General features: G+C 33.2%; 1 protein-coding gene across 2 annotated transcripts in view; it reads right to left on the bottom strand.

Moving 5' to 3' along the window:
- Positions 1-494: 494 nt before the first annotated feature.
- LOC124543013 (bestrophin-4) overlaps positions 495-21436 on the bottom strand; it is an 81131-nt gene continuing 60189 nt past the window's right edge. For both annotated transcript variants that reach the window (XM_047121006.1, XM_047121007.1), the window contains 8 exons: positions 11380-11509; positions 10827-11065; positions 4468-4596; positions 4224-4331; positions 3506-3736; positions 2871-3135; positions 1820-2119; positions 495-1334 (listed from right to left, as the gene is read on the bottom strand). In XM_047121006.1, coding sequence (XP_046976962.1) covers positions 1081-1334; positions 1820-2119; positions 2871-3135; positions 3506-3736; positions 4224-4331; positions 4468-4596; positions 10827-11065; positions 11380-11509 — 1656 coding nt within the window. In that variant the 3' untranslated portion in view covers positions 495-1080. The remainder of the gene's footprint in view (positions 1335-1819; positions 2120-2870; positions 3136-3505; positions 3737-4223; positions 4332-4467; positions 4597-10826; positions 11066-11379; positions 11510-21436) is intronic.

Here is a 21436-nt window from a genome sequence, read left to right as displayed (position 1 = left end):
ATAAACTATTTTAAAATTGTCATGTTATTTTTTTTTATAATCTATTTAAAAAATGTTTTGAAGTAATAAAAATTTTTAATATTTTATTTTTCCTTTTATTGTATAAGTAGAAAATTGCAAAATAATATTTCATGGTTAAAGGCATGTTTTGAGTCAACTTTCTTATTGAAATAAATCTTGCTAGCAAAATAATGTTTTTATTAATTTCTGCAGTAAGTAGTCTGACCCAAATTGGAAATAAATTATTAGAAGGAATTAAGCACGAATAATTCATAAAAAACAATATGGCTTATTAAGGGTAAATATCATGCAGCATTTTAGTGATGTAAGTGATAGTGATGTGATTCTGATTTAAGAACGTATTTTCAGTTGTAAATGTCATATTTGAATTAAAAAATATATTGTTGGTAAATTATATTAATCTTTTCGATTTCGGGATAATTAACAATGTAAAAAAGGAAGTTTAAATAAAAATAAAATAGTATACACTAAAATGAATTTATACAAAGCTATATAATTCAATCCCTGTTTGTGCGTAAATTCAATATTTGTAAATACATAGGGTACATAAAATTCGACTTAATATTAACACACATTAAATTTCTATTACATAAAACTCTTTTTCTTCAGTCAAAATAACATTCTGTACATAGATAAACATAAGAATAGTGATTACATATTTAGCACCACCTTTTATGGACGGATTTCGACGCTCAAAGCAACTTTAATTGTAGTGATGCTAATCGACCACCTATTATAATAATTATATTAAAATTCATCTATAATTATTTATACACACTGTCTACTTCCCTATGGTAAAATCCAGTCGCTAGAGAGCTGGACAGACGATTTCGCGTTTTCTTTCCGCTTAGTCCGAAGTTTTAGAGATTCCGTGGTAGCTTGAGTATGATGGCGGAGTTCCATAAACAGCGATCAACGCTTTCAACAGATAGAGCGAACGAAAACACAACACTACCTTAAACGAAACTTGACACTTAGTTTTGTCATAGAAACGATTTTTATAACACTAATAACACATTTTGTTTCGTTTGCGTTCGTTCGTTCTGTCTGCAACTGGCCTTACACGTAGACTTCTCCTCGCTTGGAACCGTTTGGTTTTCTGTTGAATTCTGGCGGTGTTCCGGTTCCGCTGTGCTCACTGTCCCTGTCTGATGGTATTTCCGTGACCGTCGCTCTTGGTATAGGCGGCGTGGTACGGTCAGTCCGCGGCGTCGACGGGGCTGATCCATTTACTAAAGTCAGTTGAGAGACACCAATAGGTGACAAGGTGACTGGAGACACGACGGGGGCAGCTGCCAACATTGGTGTCATACCTGTTAGAATTAAGTAAAATTTTAAAATCAGGCTTTATTATAGTACCTACTGATAGCATATTTATAATTATTATTCATATAATTCAACCAAATTTTTTGGTAGAGATTTGGGAATCAATCGGTTAACTAAAAAAAAAAAGTAAAGTAACAGCCTGTAAATTTCCCACTGCTAGGATAAGGCCTCCTCTGCCATTAAGGAGAGGGTTTCGGAACATATTCCACCACGCTATTCCAATGCGGGTTGGTGGAATGCACATGTGGCAGAATTTCGATGAAATTAGACACATGCAGGTTTCCTCACAATGTTTTCCTTCACCGCCGAGCACGAGATGAATTATAAACACAAATTAAGCACATATATATATATCGGTGCTTGCCTGGGTTTGAACCCGCAATCTTCGGTTAAGATGCACGCGTTCTAACCACTGGGCCATCTCAGCATCGGTTAACTCAAAAATATTTATAAATCAACAACTATTGAGTACCTTGTGTTAAACCTGGTGACAGAACAGCTTGGGCTAGTGCCGTGGTTCCCGGCTGGCCGGCGTGCAGCGTATTATTCACTGATCCACTATCCAGTTCTTGTATAGGAGATAATACCAGCGCCCCAAGCACCGGTACCTCGTTCTGATAACCTTGATGGGCCATTATCACCCCCATATTTTGCATGCCCATGGCTATCCTGTTCTCACGGTCCATTATTTCCTTTGTAACGTCCGGGGTTGGGATACGAGGTCGATTACGAAGGGTAATAGGTATCGCGGATCCGTTGCTTTTTTGACCACCTGAGACAGAGTATATAATATAATAATCGATTTTCAAATTGTATTTCATTACTTTATTACATAAAAGAAGATTGTTTATTTTGTGAACGAGAGATAGATAGATAAAAACTTTATTGCACTCCAAATCTTATAAAATAACAGTACATATAAAATGGTTAATTACAGAGAATTGAAGGCAAGGGCGGCCTTATCACTAAAAGCGATCTCTTACAGGCAACCCAACAGATGAGGACAGCATATTTTGTAAAGAAGGTAGTGCATAGTTATATTATGATGCATACATATTATACAATCGATATTTGATTTAAAATAAAATTACATATAAAGAAAACGTAAAAAAGAGATCTGCTGTTGTATAATCTAATTAATTAAGTGACTTTGTTGACTTCGTAGAATGTTTTACATTGTGTTTTTAATCTGTTATTTCGCATTGCATTTCAAGCCCTCAGGATAATCCCTGAAGATTAACAATTCTACACGAGAATACAATATTTTTTACAATACTTTAATTGATTGAAATTCATATTATTTTCCTTTTCAAAACCACTTTTAATTTTATATGCGATTCTTTTGATGATATTGAATTGTTACTTAGGTAATGAGTAATAGTATTTTATAATGAAGAAACATTTGTAAATAATTATATGTAATAGGTAGATATATGATTCAATTTAGAAACGAATATTCTATCACTACTGATTAACTTGACTAATTTATAATTAAAATTTTAAAATAAGAAAGCTTTGATCACCATGTTTGGAGTTTTGGCGATGTTGTCCTCTGCCAGACTTTCTGCCAACCAGCCTTTCATAGAGCGACATTTTATGGTGTTGCTGTGGTACACCTACTGGTTGGCCTGCCTCCGGGCTCGAGTACACAACAGAATTATGACGATTTCTTCCAAACAGTCCACCTGACGAATACGCTGTAGAAGCTGACCGCACTGAGCCCATTCTTGAGATTTGTCTTTGAAACCAATTTTTACGTCGCTCTACCAATGGTGTATCCACGCTTTCCTAAAATAAATGATTTTTTTTTATAAAATAACATAATAACAATTAATGCATTTACGACTACGTATACGATTTTAGCTTGGTCAAACAAATCATAAATGGATGGAATTATTAACAAAGTTATTGGTATCATGATTAAAAAAAACGCATACAAAAGCGCTATTGGAGATGCTTATTAAGTAATTTAATGGAATTTACAGGCGGTCATGGCCCTTATTTTTCAAAACATATAGAGGGGAACTAATTCTTCTTTATTGACTCTTCTGATGAAAAATAAGTATTGTAAGCGGCTGAACAAACATTTACTATTTTTAAAAACATCGATGTATTCGGTAATCGGTTCACGCGCGTTATTAATATTTTAATTACTGACGTAATCGGCGTAGGTTTCATCATGACTTTTCCTCGGAGCTTGTACATTAGCATAAACGGCATCCTCCGCTTTCACTTTGTAATGGTCTGCGGAGCAAGGGGGCTCGTGACGTCGATAGTGTTCGGAGGCCACGGTGTACGGCAAGTCTTTGGGGACCACCTCTTCCCAGTATTGGTCTTTTAGCAGTTCAGGATGCTCTTCGTGCATTTCATCGACTATCATGTACGCCGCCTGAAATAAAATTAAAAAGAAATGAATATTTTTATTTATGTTATCTAAGGACGATTATTTACATAAACAAAATGGTCGGGTCATATATATATTTCGTTTCGATTCTTTAGCGCTTTCTTAATAGGCCAGGATATTTTCGAAGAGGACTGCGATTCTGTAAGAATTCACTTCGTATCTCATTCGTGAAATGCTGACCACTGACTTCTTATAATGATTACAGTCAATGTCGCATATCCTATTCTGAGATTTCACACTCGTGTTCTGCGGTGAGATATTATATGATATTGATAATTTGGTTATAAATAAGTTACTCTATAATAACTACCTCTGTATTTAATATTAAAAAAATCATTACAAATTTACATGATAATATAACAATTATATTACGAAAATATCGAAATATTAGCACCAGGTATAAGGATTTACTGTTACATTTTACTTTTAGTGTCATTACTATTAGATAGGTTTTAAAATGATTAATATTTACCTTTATATGTCTGTCTATGAGCCAGTTAAGTTCGATATCGTCGTCGTCTTCACCGAAAGGATTGATAAGAACCTCGGCTACTTTCAGCCAGCCCACGTAAAAACAAAACTGAAATACAGATAAAATACTTCATGGTAACATTTGATTAAAACAAAATTACTAGCAACACTATAATATCCAATTTCGTACACTTTTTTTTTAAACTGTCTATATTTTTCCCAATTTTGGAGGTCTCGCTACGTACCTGTAAGGCAGTAAAGAGGGGGAAGTACACATCAGGTTCGTATTTAGACGTACTGCCTGGTGCTGGTGGTACGAGCTGTCTTCCCATCAGAGCTGCTACGAAGTACGTGTATAGAGCAAGAGTCACCACCTGTAAGGAGTTCTTGTCAAATAAACCCAATTTACACATAGCAAAAGTATACAGCCTTCATAAGTCACATTTAAGATCATACTGATTACCTTAGCAAATATTATTCTACTAATAGAGAAACTGAAGTATTTCAGTTACGCATTTTCCAAAGAAAAAAGTTCGATATGTCAAAAGATGAGTAAACGATAGCGGCTCAAAGTCAGCTATATGATTTCTCAATCACTGAGGATTCCTTGATACGTTTAATTTAATAAAGTATCTATGTCTACGCGGACATTAAACATGTTACAAGTTTACTAAGAACAATAATATCTAGCATATTATGTTGAGGTACAATAGTCAAATTACTAAGAGATAATATGGTGCACGAGTTTACTCACTACCATAGATACGGGTACGGATAGGCCGCGATCAGCGGATTGGCATGCTTTTCGAGGCGTAACGTAAGGCGTTCGAGTGTAAACACTTTCAATTTCAGGCTACTACTACTACTACTGAGGTTTTATTGACAGGCCAAAGCCAGTAATTTTATTTAGTTTGATACGGCGTTTAAACCCCGAAACATATGAACACTTTTTTTCAAAGAGAAAAGTTTATTTTTAATGTTATCTGTATCTATTCCTAACGTCAAAGTAGTTTATATGAAAGTGACTAAATAAAAACGTTTGAAATTAAGTCTTGAACGGATGAAAATAAAACAGTCAATATTTAATAATAAAAATATGCTACAAATTATATCTAACAAGAAAACGCAGCTCAGTGAAGTTACATTAGGCAGAAACTTTAGGTCGTAACGACTCGATGACTTGTTAATATTACAACAATGTAATTAATCAGACAATTGGTCCAAGCATGCCTAAACTCTGAGAGGAAAACCACGAATTGATGATATGCAAAAAAATATATGACAAAATGCAGTTTTTATGTCAAGGCAACACTGAATAATCACTTGATTGCTAATTATTCTGCGTGTCATGTTTTATTATAAATATAAAAAAGAAAGAAATGCAAAATATTTAAGTAAAATTTCATCGTACTCGGTCTTGAATATTCTTATAAAGATAAAGACGGTCGATGTTTATAGTTAATGTCTCTTCTAGATGTCTCATAGATCATGACATCTCATGTCTCTTCTAGATTTAGTTGTTCGGTAGTGTTCTTATGTTAAAAAAAAGAAGCCAAGAGAAATGGAACGCATTCTAAAATTTAAATCAAATACATATGATTAATTTTTGCACACACACAGACTAACTCAACACGCTGTTTATAAAATTACGCAATGACATTTGCACTAAATCTAAAATTTCATAAAATAAATTATATACATTACAACTAAGCTATTCTTTATATATGATACAAATATAAGTGTTTATATGTGATTATGAGAAATATGACAAATAATGACAGTAAGATCAATGAGCATATGTTGTTTTCAAAAAGCAACATGGAATTCTGCTGTTACGATTATACTAATATTATAAAATTTATAAATGTGAAAGTAACTCTGTAAATCTGTTTTCGACGATGTCATGCACAAACTATAGAACCCAATAAGTTGGAGTTATCTGGAACCCCAAGACAACCCCTAAAACCCAAAACGCAAGCTAATAACCGGGCAACAATTGTTAGTAAGTATATGTTTTTTTAATAAATTCTAAACAAAAATTTCATATGTCAGCGAATTCTACGTATGATGATTGACTATAAATAAGACACAACGGTCGCCTTATTCAAATAACTCATACAACAGAGGTTGCATACATACATACGTCTTTATCTATTTATATACAGAGTTTTCCTCCTTATCACAAAACATATAACGATTACCGCAGAGGCGATTCTCACGTAGTGGTTTATTGCGCGAATACTGGTTTTCCTATTCATTGTAAAACTCGGTTTGTGTTATTAATCTTATAAGTCGCATAAGATCTCAGATCACGTTTACCTGTGTTGCTATTTTTTTAATTTTAATCGGTACAACACAGCGTGCATTTTAATATTTTTTATATCACTAGTTGATGCCCGCGTCTCCAGTCGCGTTTTCGGGATTGGTTGTCATATTGTGTTAGACAAAAAAGTACCCTACGTCAATACGCCTACGATCAAGTTTGCTTCGTACCAAATGTCATCAAATTCGGTTCAGTGGTTACTGAGTTACTTTCACATTATAATATAATATTAGTATAGATTTTATACTTAATTAAATTAAGCAAAGTCGCGTTTAAAAACTCTTAACAAGTCCAGTAATACCTCTTTTTAAAATTGTATTTTTTTTATTAAATTAAATTTGTACTTAAATACAATTAAAACATTAGAATTCAAATGCTGTTGATTCTTTTAAAAATGATCATTTCTGTCAGTACACGTAAGTCTTTGATGGCAAATTTGGTCCGTTAGGAAAGTGCTCAAGCTCAGGACCAACGACTTTGCGTGTTTTCGGAGGTACGGACATATACTTCCTGCAGCCAAACTTGGGTATTCCGAGTTATTTTGCAAAATCTAACAGTTTTTAGAAGCGTGGAGAAGCTGTTGACTTCCAAGCAGGATCATTAATTTAAATAATTCTATTAACTAACGTGACTTTGTGTTTTTTAAATGTTGAAAAAGAGTAAAGTAAGTTTCTTGCGATTCTTCTCGGTAGAATCTACTTTCCGAACTGGTGGTAGCTTCACTTAATTGTAAAATTACAATTCAAAAGTGCTTGTAAAAGCCATTTCAACAACAACAACAACAACAACAACAACAGCCTGTAAATTCCCACTGCTGTGCTAAAGGCCTCCTCTCCCTTTGAGAAGAAGGTTACATATTCATATTCCACCACGCTGTTCCAATGCGGGTTGGTAGAATGCACATGTGGCAGAATTTCTATGAAATTTGTCACATGCAGGTTTCCTCACGATGTTTTCCTTCACCGCTGAGCACGAGATGAATTATAAAGACAAATTAAGCACATGAATCAGCGGTGCTTGCCTGGGTTTGAACCCGCATTCATCGGTTAAGATGCACGCGTTCTAACCACTGGGCCATCTCGACTCGTAAAAAGCCATTTGAATAAAGTTTATTTTGAGTTGCCCATATTGATTAGCATACAACGTGAAGTACAGTATGGATACAAAAAGATGTCTACGTAAATAATCATCGTCAGCTGCACGAATTCCTCTTGGTTTTCTGATGTACAGAACAAGTAATATTTGTAACCCCAAATTACTTTCGAATTAGGCCACTAATTGACATATTTTTCAGAAGCCAATCATAATTCATATTAGTTATAAGTTTGATTATACTTTACACACAGGCAATGTCTATTCTGCTCTTAAAAACCTAGGCAAATAAAAAAAGATATCGACATGTCTGCCACGAATGTATGTCTTTATTTATACAATGATTATTATGAACGTAATAACTAGAATTGAACTTTGTAGCTAATAATTTACAACTCGTAAAAGCTATTAAGATCTTGATTGAAAAAAAACCTATACTCTATGGAGGCTATCATTACTATGGTATTGTAAAAAAAAACCTGATTCTGCGCAACGAACTTTGTTGTAAATTACAAGGTTAGGTTTTTAAATGTTATTATCGAATGATATACAATGCTCAATCGGCTATTCTAAAAACACGAAATGAAGAAAAAATAAACATTTAAATATACTCCATGAATAGTAATGTGATAACAAGAAAAATCTGGTTTTTCATTAGCGTAGAATAAAACTTTAACTTCATCACGATTTTATTATAAAAACAGGAATTTAAATAAAAAATTCTGCGAGAGTGTCTTCAACTACATAAAAGTGTTCTATATTGTAAATAGCATAGGTACATACTATGCATATACATATAATATAGTACGCAGCTATAGGAGAGTACTGCAAATTATTGTAAGGATTTCCATATTATATTTTGTTTTATGAAGTTACCCTAACTTTAATACGTCATATTTACAATATAAATATTACCTCAATCAACATTTAAGGATAAATCTTAGTCGTAACAATAATGAAATAACAAGGAAATCAATGTTTTCTATAAATGACAGACTTCACTATCTTTGGGTTGATTTATTTATTTTCAATTTTTTGTTAGTAAAAATTTGAATATTTCTCTATCACGATATTAGGTTTATTTTAAATTAAGAATATGGTAGAATATAGAGTAGGTAATTACTGATATGATTTTAAATCAGGAGGTCTTATATACCTATATTTACGTATAAGGTTCATTGGATCATGTATCTTCCTATTCATAAAAATATCATGCAGCTGTTTTAAGGGTCCGTAAAATATGAATATTATTTAAAGTAAGAATTAGTAAGTATATACTATAAGTATATTCATATGATAAAAGACCCATTTTTTTTCTCTAATCACACGCATGGGTAACGAAAATGTCTTAATAAACAAATCGAATATGGTCACACTATTGTCATGAATGGCCACGTGATAGCAAATAAGTGGGAAGTAATATGAATACTTGATGATTTTTCCGATTATTACTCATTGTCGTAATATTACTTAGTTATTGTATCTATATAATATATTCCTATTAACCTTCGGCCTTAGAAATATAGGAAATATGTTTCGATATAAAAATGACTTAAATATTGACTTAAATCGACGGTAAAATGACATTTCACAATCAGGTGTGAAGTTATGAGCAACGAAATAGTAGGTACGGATGCTAGTTCACTTATTTTTATACTTATTAAATTAATAGATACTTGTCCAATATTTTTTTATATATTTAATTCGTTTCACGTGTAATAGCTTAGTCGATCTAGTACTTATGATTGGATGGAAAGCTGTTGTTCCTGCGCCTGAGTTTCTCCAGGCATATGGGTTTGGTCTATCAGCGATTGTAAGGTAGTGTGTGTGCAAACACACACTAATACAATAGGCATATATCACGTGGATGGTTTGCGGAGAATCGTTTAGTGTTCTAAACGATTATTAATACGGCGATCTCGATCGATAAAACTAATAATATCTCTCTTATCTATGTCACTGTTAATAGTTGTTTTCAAATATTATTTTTAATAATGATTTATTATATCTAACAATAAATAACACAAAAGATAATAAATATTTACAAGGTTATTTCAGTTGCTGTTTCTGGGTTGAATGTTTTTCGTGTGTTATATTAAAATAAGGACATAACAAATACATCCAATAAATATACGAATAAAATTACTCAATTAGTTAGGAGCGGAAATCAATTCTTTGTATTCAGTAGTTTATGATTACGTGTAGCTTAATGTTGTCTTAAATTTTCGCGATTATTACACATTTAAATAAAACTAATTATAACGGATGAATCGCGTATATTAATTATTTTTAAACATCCCGACGTTTCGAGCACTTTACAGTGTTCGTGGTGTCAGTCTACCCGTGACCACGAACACTGTAAAGTGCTCGAAACGTCGGGATGTTTAAAAATAATTAATATACGCGATTCATCCGTTATAATTAGTTTTATTTAAATACGTGTAGCTTGCAATGCAATGTACATATATGTATGTATAATGAAAACTTTTATAATATATTTGGTAACCTATGTTAAGTTTCTGCTTCATTATTATTTCTATAACGTTTTACACATCTTTGGATTATTTTAAAGTTTCTATTTCAACTTCAAAGCAAGGTTTTTTTTACGCTCGATTTTAGTCACCAATTGTTCTTTAAGATATATTAATCATTCTTTATATTGTCAATGAGCTACCAGCGTTTGGGATGGTCTAACTAAGACGGTTCCTTGTGCCCTCAAGTACACTGGCTCAGTATACACAAGATACATCAATAAGTAATATTTTTGACGATCGAACTTGGATGGGTTATATGTACGGATACGAACTTGCAGATCGGCCTATCAAATATATAATTATCATTAAGTACTGTCTAATCAATGATCACTGGCTTAAATTTGGATAGGTTTTGGTTAGGTTAGGTTTCAGGAAAAATGCTATTTGGTGTTGAAGCGTTTTTTCAATCCCTTCGGTGATTTGTATTTATAGTTAATGTCTGTATCACCGGTGAAGCAAAACATCGTGAGGCAACTGGTGTGAATCCAGCCACTTGTGTTACCAAAGCTCTAGTGGATTTGAGTTGAGGATAGAAATATATAAGCTGAGCTGAGAGGAGAAGAGGCCTCCAAGTAGGAGTTCATTAATGTGTTATAATCTGCGATAATATAGACTGGTCGTTATGATTCGGATACAGCAAGCAACATTTACTAGCCTGTGTATAGACGAGAGGTACGCACACCGTGTCGTACCCGATAAGAGCTCCCAATCGTCTCCTTATGTCAGAGAGCTCGACCAACAACGTCTGTACTATGTGGTCGCTTGTTATAAGCCCTTCCTTCCGCGCTCTGTTGATGATGTTCGTCGCCCAAACCAAGGGCATCCAGTATTTTGACATCGGACTCTTGCCGTCCATTTTCTCGAATACCTTCCTCTCGCTCTCAAGCATCAAGCCTGAAAGGGAAAGATGGTATCGTGATTCTTTAATGGATCCGTGTAATTATACTTCTAAAATTAATTGAGTTAAATATATTTAACAGATTGTAATATTACGACACTTATAAATAATACAAAATAAAGATGGTCTTCTTGTAAAAAAGCCTTAATTTAGTTAATTTCATTGAAATTAAAAACATCCAACAAGAGGCAAACACGTATATCTACAGTTTTAATAACTGACATTCCTGACATTCGACAAAGTTTTATAAATACAATTACATATTTGTATGAGGCTAATTAAAATCGCGATATTAATTATTCGATCTCACCTGAGTCGACGACGTGTTGCCACGTGGGAAATCGTCTTTTAACCCTGAGCGATACTCTCTGCAAGGTGATCACGTAGGCCAGGATTGCATATCTGACGATATTCCTCCTCATCAGGCGTCCTGTTTCGTCCTGCAACCAAAGTAAACGTCACTCAATATTTATTTATTTACTCAAGAAACGCCAGCCTTAAATATATAGCAAATCAAAATGTAAACATGGATATCATTTCGGGGAAATCACTTATTTGTTTTCTATTTAGAATATTATGAACAAAGCCTCGTCAATAATTAGCTAGTTTCATCTATAAAGGAGAGACCGTTGTTGGTTGGAGTGAGCGGTCGGCTAACTGTCAATAACTCTATTAACTGAACTAAAAACTCTACTTTTGCTTTAGTTTATGCATTAAAAGTTACTATGAAAAATCGAAATACCTTTGTTTTGGATTGGATTTGGATTTAAGCCTTATAAAATTGTAAGTTAACCTCGGTCCTAATTTAATAATTTAATAATTTAATAATTTGTAGATTCTAAAAGAGTTTTTAATAGGGTTTTTTAAGTTATTAATTGGCAGAGAGCCGCTTATAGATGGCTACATTTAGATCGTTGGTTATAAATAAGCAAGGTAGAGCGTAGTTTTCGTGTGATACGTTTATTATTTTTAAACGACAAGTGAAATTCTACTTTCGCATATCATTGTTTCGATAAGTACATATTGTAATGTCGCATGGTCGCATACATAAATTGACGACATCCGTGGTCGAGTGGTGTGTACACCGGTTTTCATGGGTACGCCACTCCGAGGTCCTGGGTTCGATTCCCGGCCGAGTCAATGTAGATTATCATTAATTTTCTATGTTGTCTTGAGTTTGGGTGTTTGTGGTACCGTCGTTACTTCTGATTTTCCATAACACAAGTGCTTTAGCTACTTACTTTGGGATCAGAGTAATGTATGTGATGTTGTCTCATATTTATTATATTTATTATTTATTATTATAATGGCGAGTGGACCCGTTTGAATGATTAGTTTTGATGTTGCATGATTAGACACTCAATTCAACTCAGAGTAATCTTTACTAATATTGTCAACGCGAAATAGACTTTGTCAGTTCGTCTGTTATGCTTTAACAAATCATCAATTTTGGGATATTGGACCCCAAGGAAGGATAGTATTTTCGTATCATTAACACCTGACGAGCAACGCCTAAAACGCATACTTAGGCGTTCATCTAATGAGTGCTTCTTAATTCACTTATAATTAACAGGAAAGGATAAAATAAGAACTTCCGAAACAATGTTGGCATTGAATAAAAAGTAAGCGATGGTAACTTTGTAACTACTTATTTAACTTCCTCAAAATAGATAAAATCTTTATTCAAAACTTGCCCACATTTGGAGAGTCAATAGAATGGTTGATTCGTATTGTAATCGTATGTACGATTTATTCGGACACACCCTTTAAAATTCTCATGGAATTGAAATTCAGAAAACGCAATGTAACCTTTATTTTTTTGTTGTAATAATATGAGTTTGAAAATTATTTCTTTGTTTTTTTTTTTATTCTTAATAAATTTATCTTTAATGGTTTCAACCTACTAGTGTATATATTTTTTTAAATATTTTCTGAAGACTTCATCAAAGTGTTTCGGATTTTTTTAATAGATAAACTACATTTTCGGCATGTAGACGAAACGAAGCAGGTTTATAAGAATTTCAAATTTCAATATTTTTTTTTATATTCTGTATACAGACAGACGGGCCCCTTGATATTGATCACCCCTTTCATTAAAACATTTAAACGTAAATGGACCCACCTTGGGCGGTAGAATATATCTTGACTGCATGTCCTACCCTGACGTGCTCGTTAAATTATACATTTTATCTATCTCGAACAACTAGAAGAATAAGTGGAACCAAAAATACTCCTTACAAAAATGAATTAACTGAGTCAATAGTTTAATTCAAATCAAAGTAATAACTGATTCCGAATTTTTTTGGAATTTTGTTTTAAACTTTGTAACGTCATATATCTGAAAGGGACAAAACTAATTTATTGTGTAACCAATTCAAAAAGTATTTCGTGAAACACTATCAACTATTTCGTATTCAGTGTTTTTGTTGTTTTGAATTTAACAAGTTCGGTGCAAAAACGTGTCGATAGTTTTATTTGCGTGCTTGTAATATTCAGCAATTGCGACGTAATGCATCGTCTTATGTAACATTGTTGTCGCGAATAAATCACAATACTATAACCATTTACTTCTCTATCATCGTAGAACATTCATAATTGACAATTATATTTTTACGTAATAGGTACTAGACTATTGAAGAAAAAATGCATTCGCTGACTGTAACGCAAGCATTTATTAATAGTCATTTCGTTTATATTCATGTAGTTATAGATATTGTTGTGTTATCGTTTTAAATCAAAGTCGTGTCAATGTCAAAGGTGTTTATTATTTTAAATTATAATGTTACCAGTTCAAAAAAATATTATATAATTTTTTTTTAAATAAAATTTACGTATTTTTTTTCATACATGCAAAGATACTACCTAATAATGCTCGTGTATAAATAACCTTGTTTTTGTAAAGTACACCTGTTAAAACACTATGAAAATATGATATCTAAACATTATAGTATGTTTAAATCGAGTTTGGAATAAAGATAAACAAAGATATGTTCGAAACGATTTATATTCCACTTATTTATTTGAAAGTAATTAAAAATATATGTTTTGTGTTATAACATGACTTATATAGTTGTATGCGCATCAACAAACAACAACAGCAGCCTGTTAATTACCCACTGCTGGGCTAAGTCCCTCTCTCCCTTTGAGGAGAACGTTTGGAACATATTCCAACCATGCTGTTCCAATGCGGATTGGTGGACACACATGTGGCAGGATTTCTATGAAATTAGACACATGCAGGTTCCCTCACGATGTTTTCCTTCACCTCCGAGCACGAGATAAACACAAATTAAGAACATGAATATTCAGTGTTGCTTGCATGGGTTTGAACCCACAATCATCGGTTAAGATGTACGCGTTCCAACCACTAGGCAGTCTCGACTATATAGTATAGTTATATACAATAAGTATTAAATTACTAATAAGTCATTGGAATAAATATAGATTTACAAAGTCATTGGTCAACTGCATATTGACTTCCGCCATTTAACAATCAGTACTGACAAGTATCTATAAATAAGGGTATATTTAATGTTGTCTTTAATTTTTGCGATTATTACACATTTAAATAAAACTAGTTATAACGGATTTGAATCGCAATCGAAATTAAAATAGACTGGTAGAGTCTACCCGTGACCACGAACGCTGTAAAGTGCTCGAAACGTCGGGATGCCAAAAATAATTAATATACGCGATTCAAATCCGTTTTAACTAGTTTTATTTAAAAGGGTATATTTGTACACGAAGTCATTTCGTCATTGTATGAAAATTAAGTCCATGTAATAGCCTATTGAACTTTGCCTGTTGTTATTTATCTCATAACATTCATAATTACACTACACTAAAATAGTATGGAAAAATGATTAGAAGTATTTTTTTGTTATCCTGTCAAAGAAAAACTTCAAGTAGTGCTATAATAGACTTGCATACTAAATACATATAATTATGTATAAAAGTTAAGTAATATAACAACATGTAAATTTACCGCTACTGGTCAAAGGCCTCTTCTCCCTTTTGAGGAGAAGGTTAGGAGCCTACTCCGTCACGTTATTCAATGGTGGTTGATGGATTCACATGTGATGGAATTTGACTTGTGCAGTTATCCTCACGATGCTTCCCTTCACTGATGCGCTTGAGATGAATTTTAAACTCAAATTACGCACATGAAAATTCAGTGCTTTGAACTCGCAATCATCAGTTAAGATGCGCGTGTTCTAACCACTGGCCCATTATGATTATTTACAAGCTATTATGTTTAATACTACATATAAAATATGATTATCCTTCATAATTAAAACATCAAGACAAGAAAGGATCAAGGTCTATATTTCCAGGTAACACGATTAGTTGGATACAAAAATTAATATACAATATAACCACCTCTGAATCTGACAGCTAACCGGATTGACCTACAACTAGAACATGACATGCATAACTAATCGTCACCCTATGGGAATTAGTTAAGACATCGCCTATCACGGTCAAAACGATACCTACCTGGTAGTAAACGCGGTCATCGAGAAATCGTTCGTATAAAGTTACCTCGAGGTTTGTCCCAAGACATCGGCATATTAAAACAGCCCAAACACATGAATTATAAAGATAAAGTAATGTTTCTTCTAAAACCATAGTTTGTTCTAGGAAAATAATGTTATTCTTGAAGAAGGATCAAATGGTTTTCGTTAGTTTATTTTCAATAAAAAGGAATTCATAAAAATATGATTATTTCTGTTGAATGCAGTCTTGTAGCCGCTTCTTTTTCGATTCTCGCACTACGTACCATAAATCGGTAATTTTGTTGATTTACCAAACCGATTCCTCCAGCATGACTATTCTCAGCGAAAGCAACTGATCAACACATGTAAAAAACTGAGCATGCGCACTCTGGAAATAGATTCCCTCATGTAGCATTTCTTGACAGATAACCTCAAAACCTTATTATGGGTGTACCCGGGATTAGAATTCAGAATATTCTAGATCGGGCAGACTCATAAACCTCATAGTACATAACCAAGCTGTTTCCCGAAGGAGAACATTTGATAACATTAACTGACTATCATCAATAATCTCTGTACATAAGCCGTAGAAATTTTCAGTAGTAACATATTTTCACGCCAACGTTCAAACAATAGCTGAAGTATAGTTTATGTAACGTGAAAAGTCTCAATACATTTTGTTCATAACAAACGGCTTGAGGAAAACCTTAGAATCAGCCACGCGGCGTGAGATCATGAAGTGTATCGAATCGACAACCAGCCACTCTATAAACAGCGTGTACACTGTACAACGCAGAACGCTCTTTGTATTTATTTCTGAATGGACACGGCTTTTTAAAATAATTTCGCAATATTTTAAACGTATTGTCGAATTGTATTTAATCATTAACCACAAAGAACAAAAAAGGATCTTTATAAAAGCATTTAACGCGTTTCAAACTTTTCAGAAAATCGTCAACAATACGGAATGCTATTAAATGCAATTTTGTCACTGGCAACTTTTGTTGTGTTTTAATATAGTAAAAAATTAAAGACTTGGAATTTTCATTCGGTAATGCAATCGGTGTGAATGTAAAATTGAATGTTTGTCCTGCCTTGAAGTCTTAACCTTACAAACTGAAGACAAAGAGTAAAACTCCGAGTTCTTCAGCTGTTTGAACCGTTCCGCGCAACAGGAAACTTACCATAGACAAGGTTAGATTTCCTGGAAAGTATGAGATGAATAGACAACCCCTTTGTGACTACAAACAGCTCAGATACAGGTCTGGTTATCGCAAGGAACTCTATTAACTTTAGATCCAACGGTGTTCGGAAAAAACATCACAAACGTTCGATGTCACAAGTATTCCTAGAATTATAAACTTTACGAAACCACTTATTTAGTTTTGTGGTTTGTGTGAAAAGTTATTTTATTCTAATGCACTATAAATATACGTTGGTAATATAATTTACCCCGCGGCGTACCTCAGTTCAGTAAAGTACAAAGCATTGCACATAGTCAATTAGAGTAAAATCAAGTTTTGAAAAAGTGTAAAGGGCAGCACTCACTGCCCTCTCTTTTATCGATAGAAATCATTGAGAACGCATAATTCCACTAGATATGGGGGTTTTTAATTACCTACCATCATTTTCTATTACGTTAATTGATTTATTGCATTTCCATATGAGTACGTGATATTTTTTCGTGTTTTTAAATTAAATTTTCGTGTGATACACACACGTAAAGTAATTTTGCTCGAGTATACATGAACATTATATTAAATAGTTTTTATATCGCTATTATTTTAACTATACATAGCAGTTGAAGCGATGACCAGAATAAGAGTCACGTACGCGCAACCATTGTTCTTTTTTCATGATGTCGTAATCAATAAATAAAAGACGGGTCCGACGTGTTCTGTGCAAAAACTAGTCAATATGTAGCGATCGCCTCGGTGTAATCAGTCATTTTAATAAATACATATTTTTATTTAATTATAAATCTTATTGCATGTGACATAAATGTTATGTTTGTTTAAACGTAATACCGTATCGAATCCTTTCTAAAAGCCCCTTATCGTCTGACGTGGTAACATTCGCTTCAGTACCTACATACGGCTGAATAAAGGTAATAAAATGCGCTATAATGATCGGTAATTATTTTAACTAGAATCTTATGCACGATGGAACGTTACTTATGAAAATAATAGTATTATCTTGGTACGGTTAGACACATTATATTTTTAAGGCTTATGTATAAATGTGTGTCAAGCCAGTTTGATGTGGAGTTCCACAATATGATTGTGAATATTATGATGTAGTTAAGAAACGATACTTGAAAACCCAAGTATATTTTGTCAGCAAGTCATTACTTTATTCTCATTAATTGTTTGAATATAATATTAATAGTTTATTTTTGTCCAAGAAACTCAAAAATATGGCCTTTAATTCTAATTGGTCATTCGCTAAGAACAATCCTATTGGAAATTGGTAAATACCAATTGCTAATCATAACGGACTTTTCATTTGGTAAGCTAGAATTTGAAGTTATGATGGAGTTTAAAAGTATCTTGTGCATTTGCCTTTAAATATTTTTGATTCGGATACACTGGTTTCTCTTCGAAGAAGGAATTCATTGTAAGTAAATCCTAGTTTTTACCAAACTTTATAAAGAATACAATTGTTTGTTTCCGGTAAAATATTTAATTGGTATGTCGTTGTTAATAATTGTAATCGGTTATTGTAATTAGGGTAACGCATACTTGAAATTAATAAAGTTGACACTTAATAGTGGGATATATGATATGACATTATGAGCAGGCAGATTGTCAAGTTGTTTTTGTCGTTTAATAATTATAGATCAATTCACTCACAAATACGCGCCACTCCAAGTTAAATTAGTATCGGCGTGCATTATTATATGAGTGAGTGACCCTCGTGCTTACAAAATGTCTTAGTGTGAGTGACACAACTAAGAGTAACGACAGCAAAAAATACAAATTAGGATATATTCTTAAGTTTATTTTTTTCAGAAAATAATTGTTTTCCATTAATATACGAATCAATTACATTCAACTCGAGACATAAGGCCTTCAGAGTAGGTACCAAAGATTTTCAAATATACTGCCATCAAAGAATACAAAAGGAATTTAAAGTGTGTTAGCCAGTGAATTACAAGCACCAGGAACATGGAATCGTTACTCTCAAAGTTGGTAGCACATTTACCGTCCATGGCATTTTTTTTAATGTGAGAATGACTGTCTACTAATAGGTCACAACTTTTTTAAGCTACTTTAGTCATTCGATACGTTGGGAGGAATGAAAATGAAAAATATATTTTTTTTTGCTGTTCAATAATTTCAATATTTAACGCGTGCAAATTTACGAGCGTCAATCATTAACAATGCATGTAATAAAACTTGGCCGTATGTTTACATTAAATATGTTTTCGAATAGTTCATAATACAATCGAGTACAAAGCGTCAAACATAAATAGACATCAATAATAATAATTAGTCTGCAATTGCAAATTCACAGAAATGATTTATTATCCACTCAGAATTGATTTAATGTTAGTCCACATTTTGCCTATAAAATACAAACAATCAGTTTCAGTTTTCGCGAGTATCCAGCAGATAGACATGCAGACCTTTTTGTTCATTGTATATTATATAAAAACTTTTTGTGTATAATCTACGCTAATTTCCACAGATTAAATACAGCTTTTTATCATTTTTATACGGACAGAAAAATGCCCAACTTGCTAGTAAGTTATTATCATTGTGAGTATTGTGACCACGAAGTGAAGCATCTTACTGAACTACACTGATATGACATGACATGACATGACATGACATGTTTTTTTCAAATGTTGAAGAATAGTAACTTCTGAGTATCTTACCTGTTCTTCTCGGTAGAATCTACTTTCCGAAATGCCGGTATCTTCACTTAATTGTTAAATGGCGATTCAAAAATGCTTGTAAACTACTCTACTTCTACAACTAGACTACTTCTATAAAGTTCATTTTTATTTTGATTCGACATATTGGTCAAAAATCTATACATATAATAAAATTGGAGTGTCTGTTTGTCATATGAAATGGCCCCTTTTTACTCAATGCATATGTGTAAACGGTACATATACCAAAATAACTTTTCTTACAATTTTTGTCTGTCGGTCCGTCTGTTTGTTTCGGCTAATCTATGGAACGGCTGGACCGATTTTGACGGGATTTTCACCGGCAGATAACTGATATAATAACGAGTATCTTAGGCTACAATAATAATTTTTGTTAAATTCAAACGCGTTCAAGGTTGCGGGAACAGCAAGTAGGAGTATGGTAAATATAATCACAGTAGTTTCTGAGGTTACCTACAGAACGGCAATTGACAACAGGCAGGGGGGACTTCAATTTATAATACGTGTCGATGTCGAAATCGATATGTGTACATTGCATAAAACGTTTACGGTGATTAACTCGTGGGAAATTTTAGCAGTTGTTGTAAAGAAAACTACATTTTCAAATTTATTCTGTTTCCTAGTCTGAGGGGCTCACTAAGCCGGGGGCTTTAGTACTTGACTTTACATTTTCAATTGAATAAATAATTGAAAGCTTTCTTTAAGTTGTAAGCTTTGTTCGTGGAATTATATAAAAGCGAATATGATAGCGTTAAGCGGAAACTTCAGGCAAGTTTCTCGACTTAATGTTACTTTTAAAAAGACTTGCACTGCGACACGTGATTTCTTAAGAATGTTTTGAATCGATTTACATAATATGTAAATCATTTAATTTTGACGACCTCCATGGTCGAGTGGTGTGTACACCGGTTTTCATGGGTACGCCACTCTGAGGTCCCGGGTTCGATTCCCGGCCGAGTCGATGTAGATTACCATTAGTTTTCTATGTTGCCTTGGGTCTGGGTGTTTGTGGTACCGTCGTTACTTCTGATTTCCATAACACAAGTGCTTCAGCTACTTACATTGGGATCAGAGTAATGTATGTGATGTTGTCTCATTTAACATATATTATATGTAAAATTAGTAGTCGCCCGCGGCTTCGCACGTTTTTTAGATTGTTGGTTGTCATGTGTTGGCAAAACAAGTAGATCATGTCCTTTCTTGGAGTTAAAGTTTGCTTCATACCCATCGGTATGAAGTTCCGCAAATTCGGTTCCGCGGTTTGGTCGTGAAAGATCAACAAACCGAAAGACATACAGAGTCACATTAACATTTATAATATTAATTTAAGATTGTGCACACATCGTAGACTGTTTAAACGTAAGGCTTTGATGAATATGCCTATTAAGAAACCACCTCGCCAATAATGATACCCCTAAAGAGTTTTACGTTTTATGTTTGAATTTCAGTTTGAATGTTATATCATTTCAATGGTGGGAAATGTATTCATAATTTAAGCAGTTGTTTATTATGATAGGCAGCTAAGTGTTCATCTACCTTCAATATGGTTGAAAAAAAATGTGTTGGATTAAATAAACATCAGATAGCAACTAATGTAGCCAGCGTAACGATTATTCTATTAATAACTTTGTTCGTATTGACAGCAACACAACTATAACGTCTATATAAAAATTCCCTGATATACCTTACATAATAAGGTATTTCCTTTACTTGATAACAACAATGGAATATTTTTTTCAAATTACACTGTATTGGCTCAAAAAACTTTGATTGCGTACACGTATGTAAACTTTTTGGTGTAAATACTCCTTGTATACTAATCATAGGCTTCACGAAATATTTCTTTGATCTTGATCATCGGAAAAATTTTCCATAATTAATAATCTGTGATGATGGTTGGGCATACATAGCAGCTTCCATTGGTTGTTATTTTTAGTTAATTTTGTGAGAATTTTAAAGAGCGACCTTTAGTA

This window comes from Vanessa cardui, chromosome Z (assembly GCF_905220365.1).
Source record: "Vanessa cardui chromosome Z, ilVanCard2.1, whole genome shotgun sequence".
NCBI classification, from domain to species: Eukaryota; Metazoa; Arthropoda; class Insecta; order Lepidoptera; family Nymphalidae; genus Vanessa; species Vanessa cardui.
This window is presented reverse-complemented; position numbering and strand designations above follow the sequence as displayed.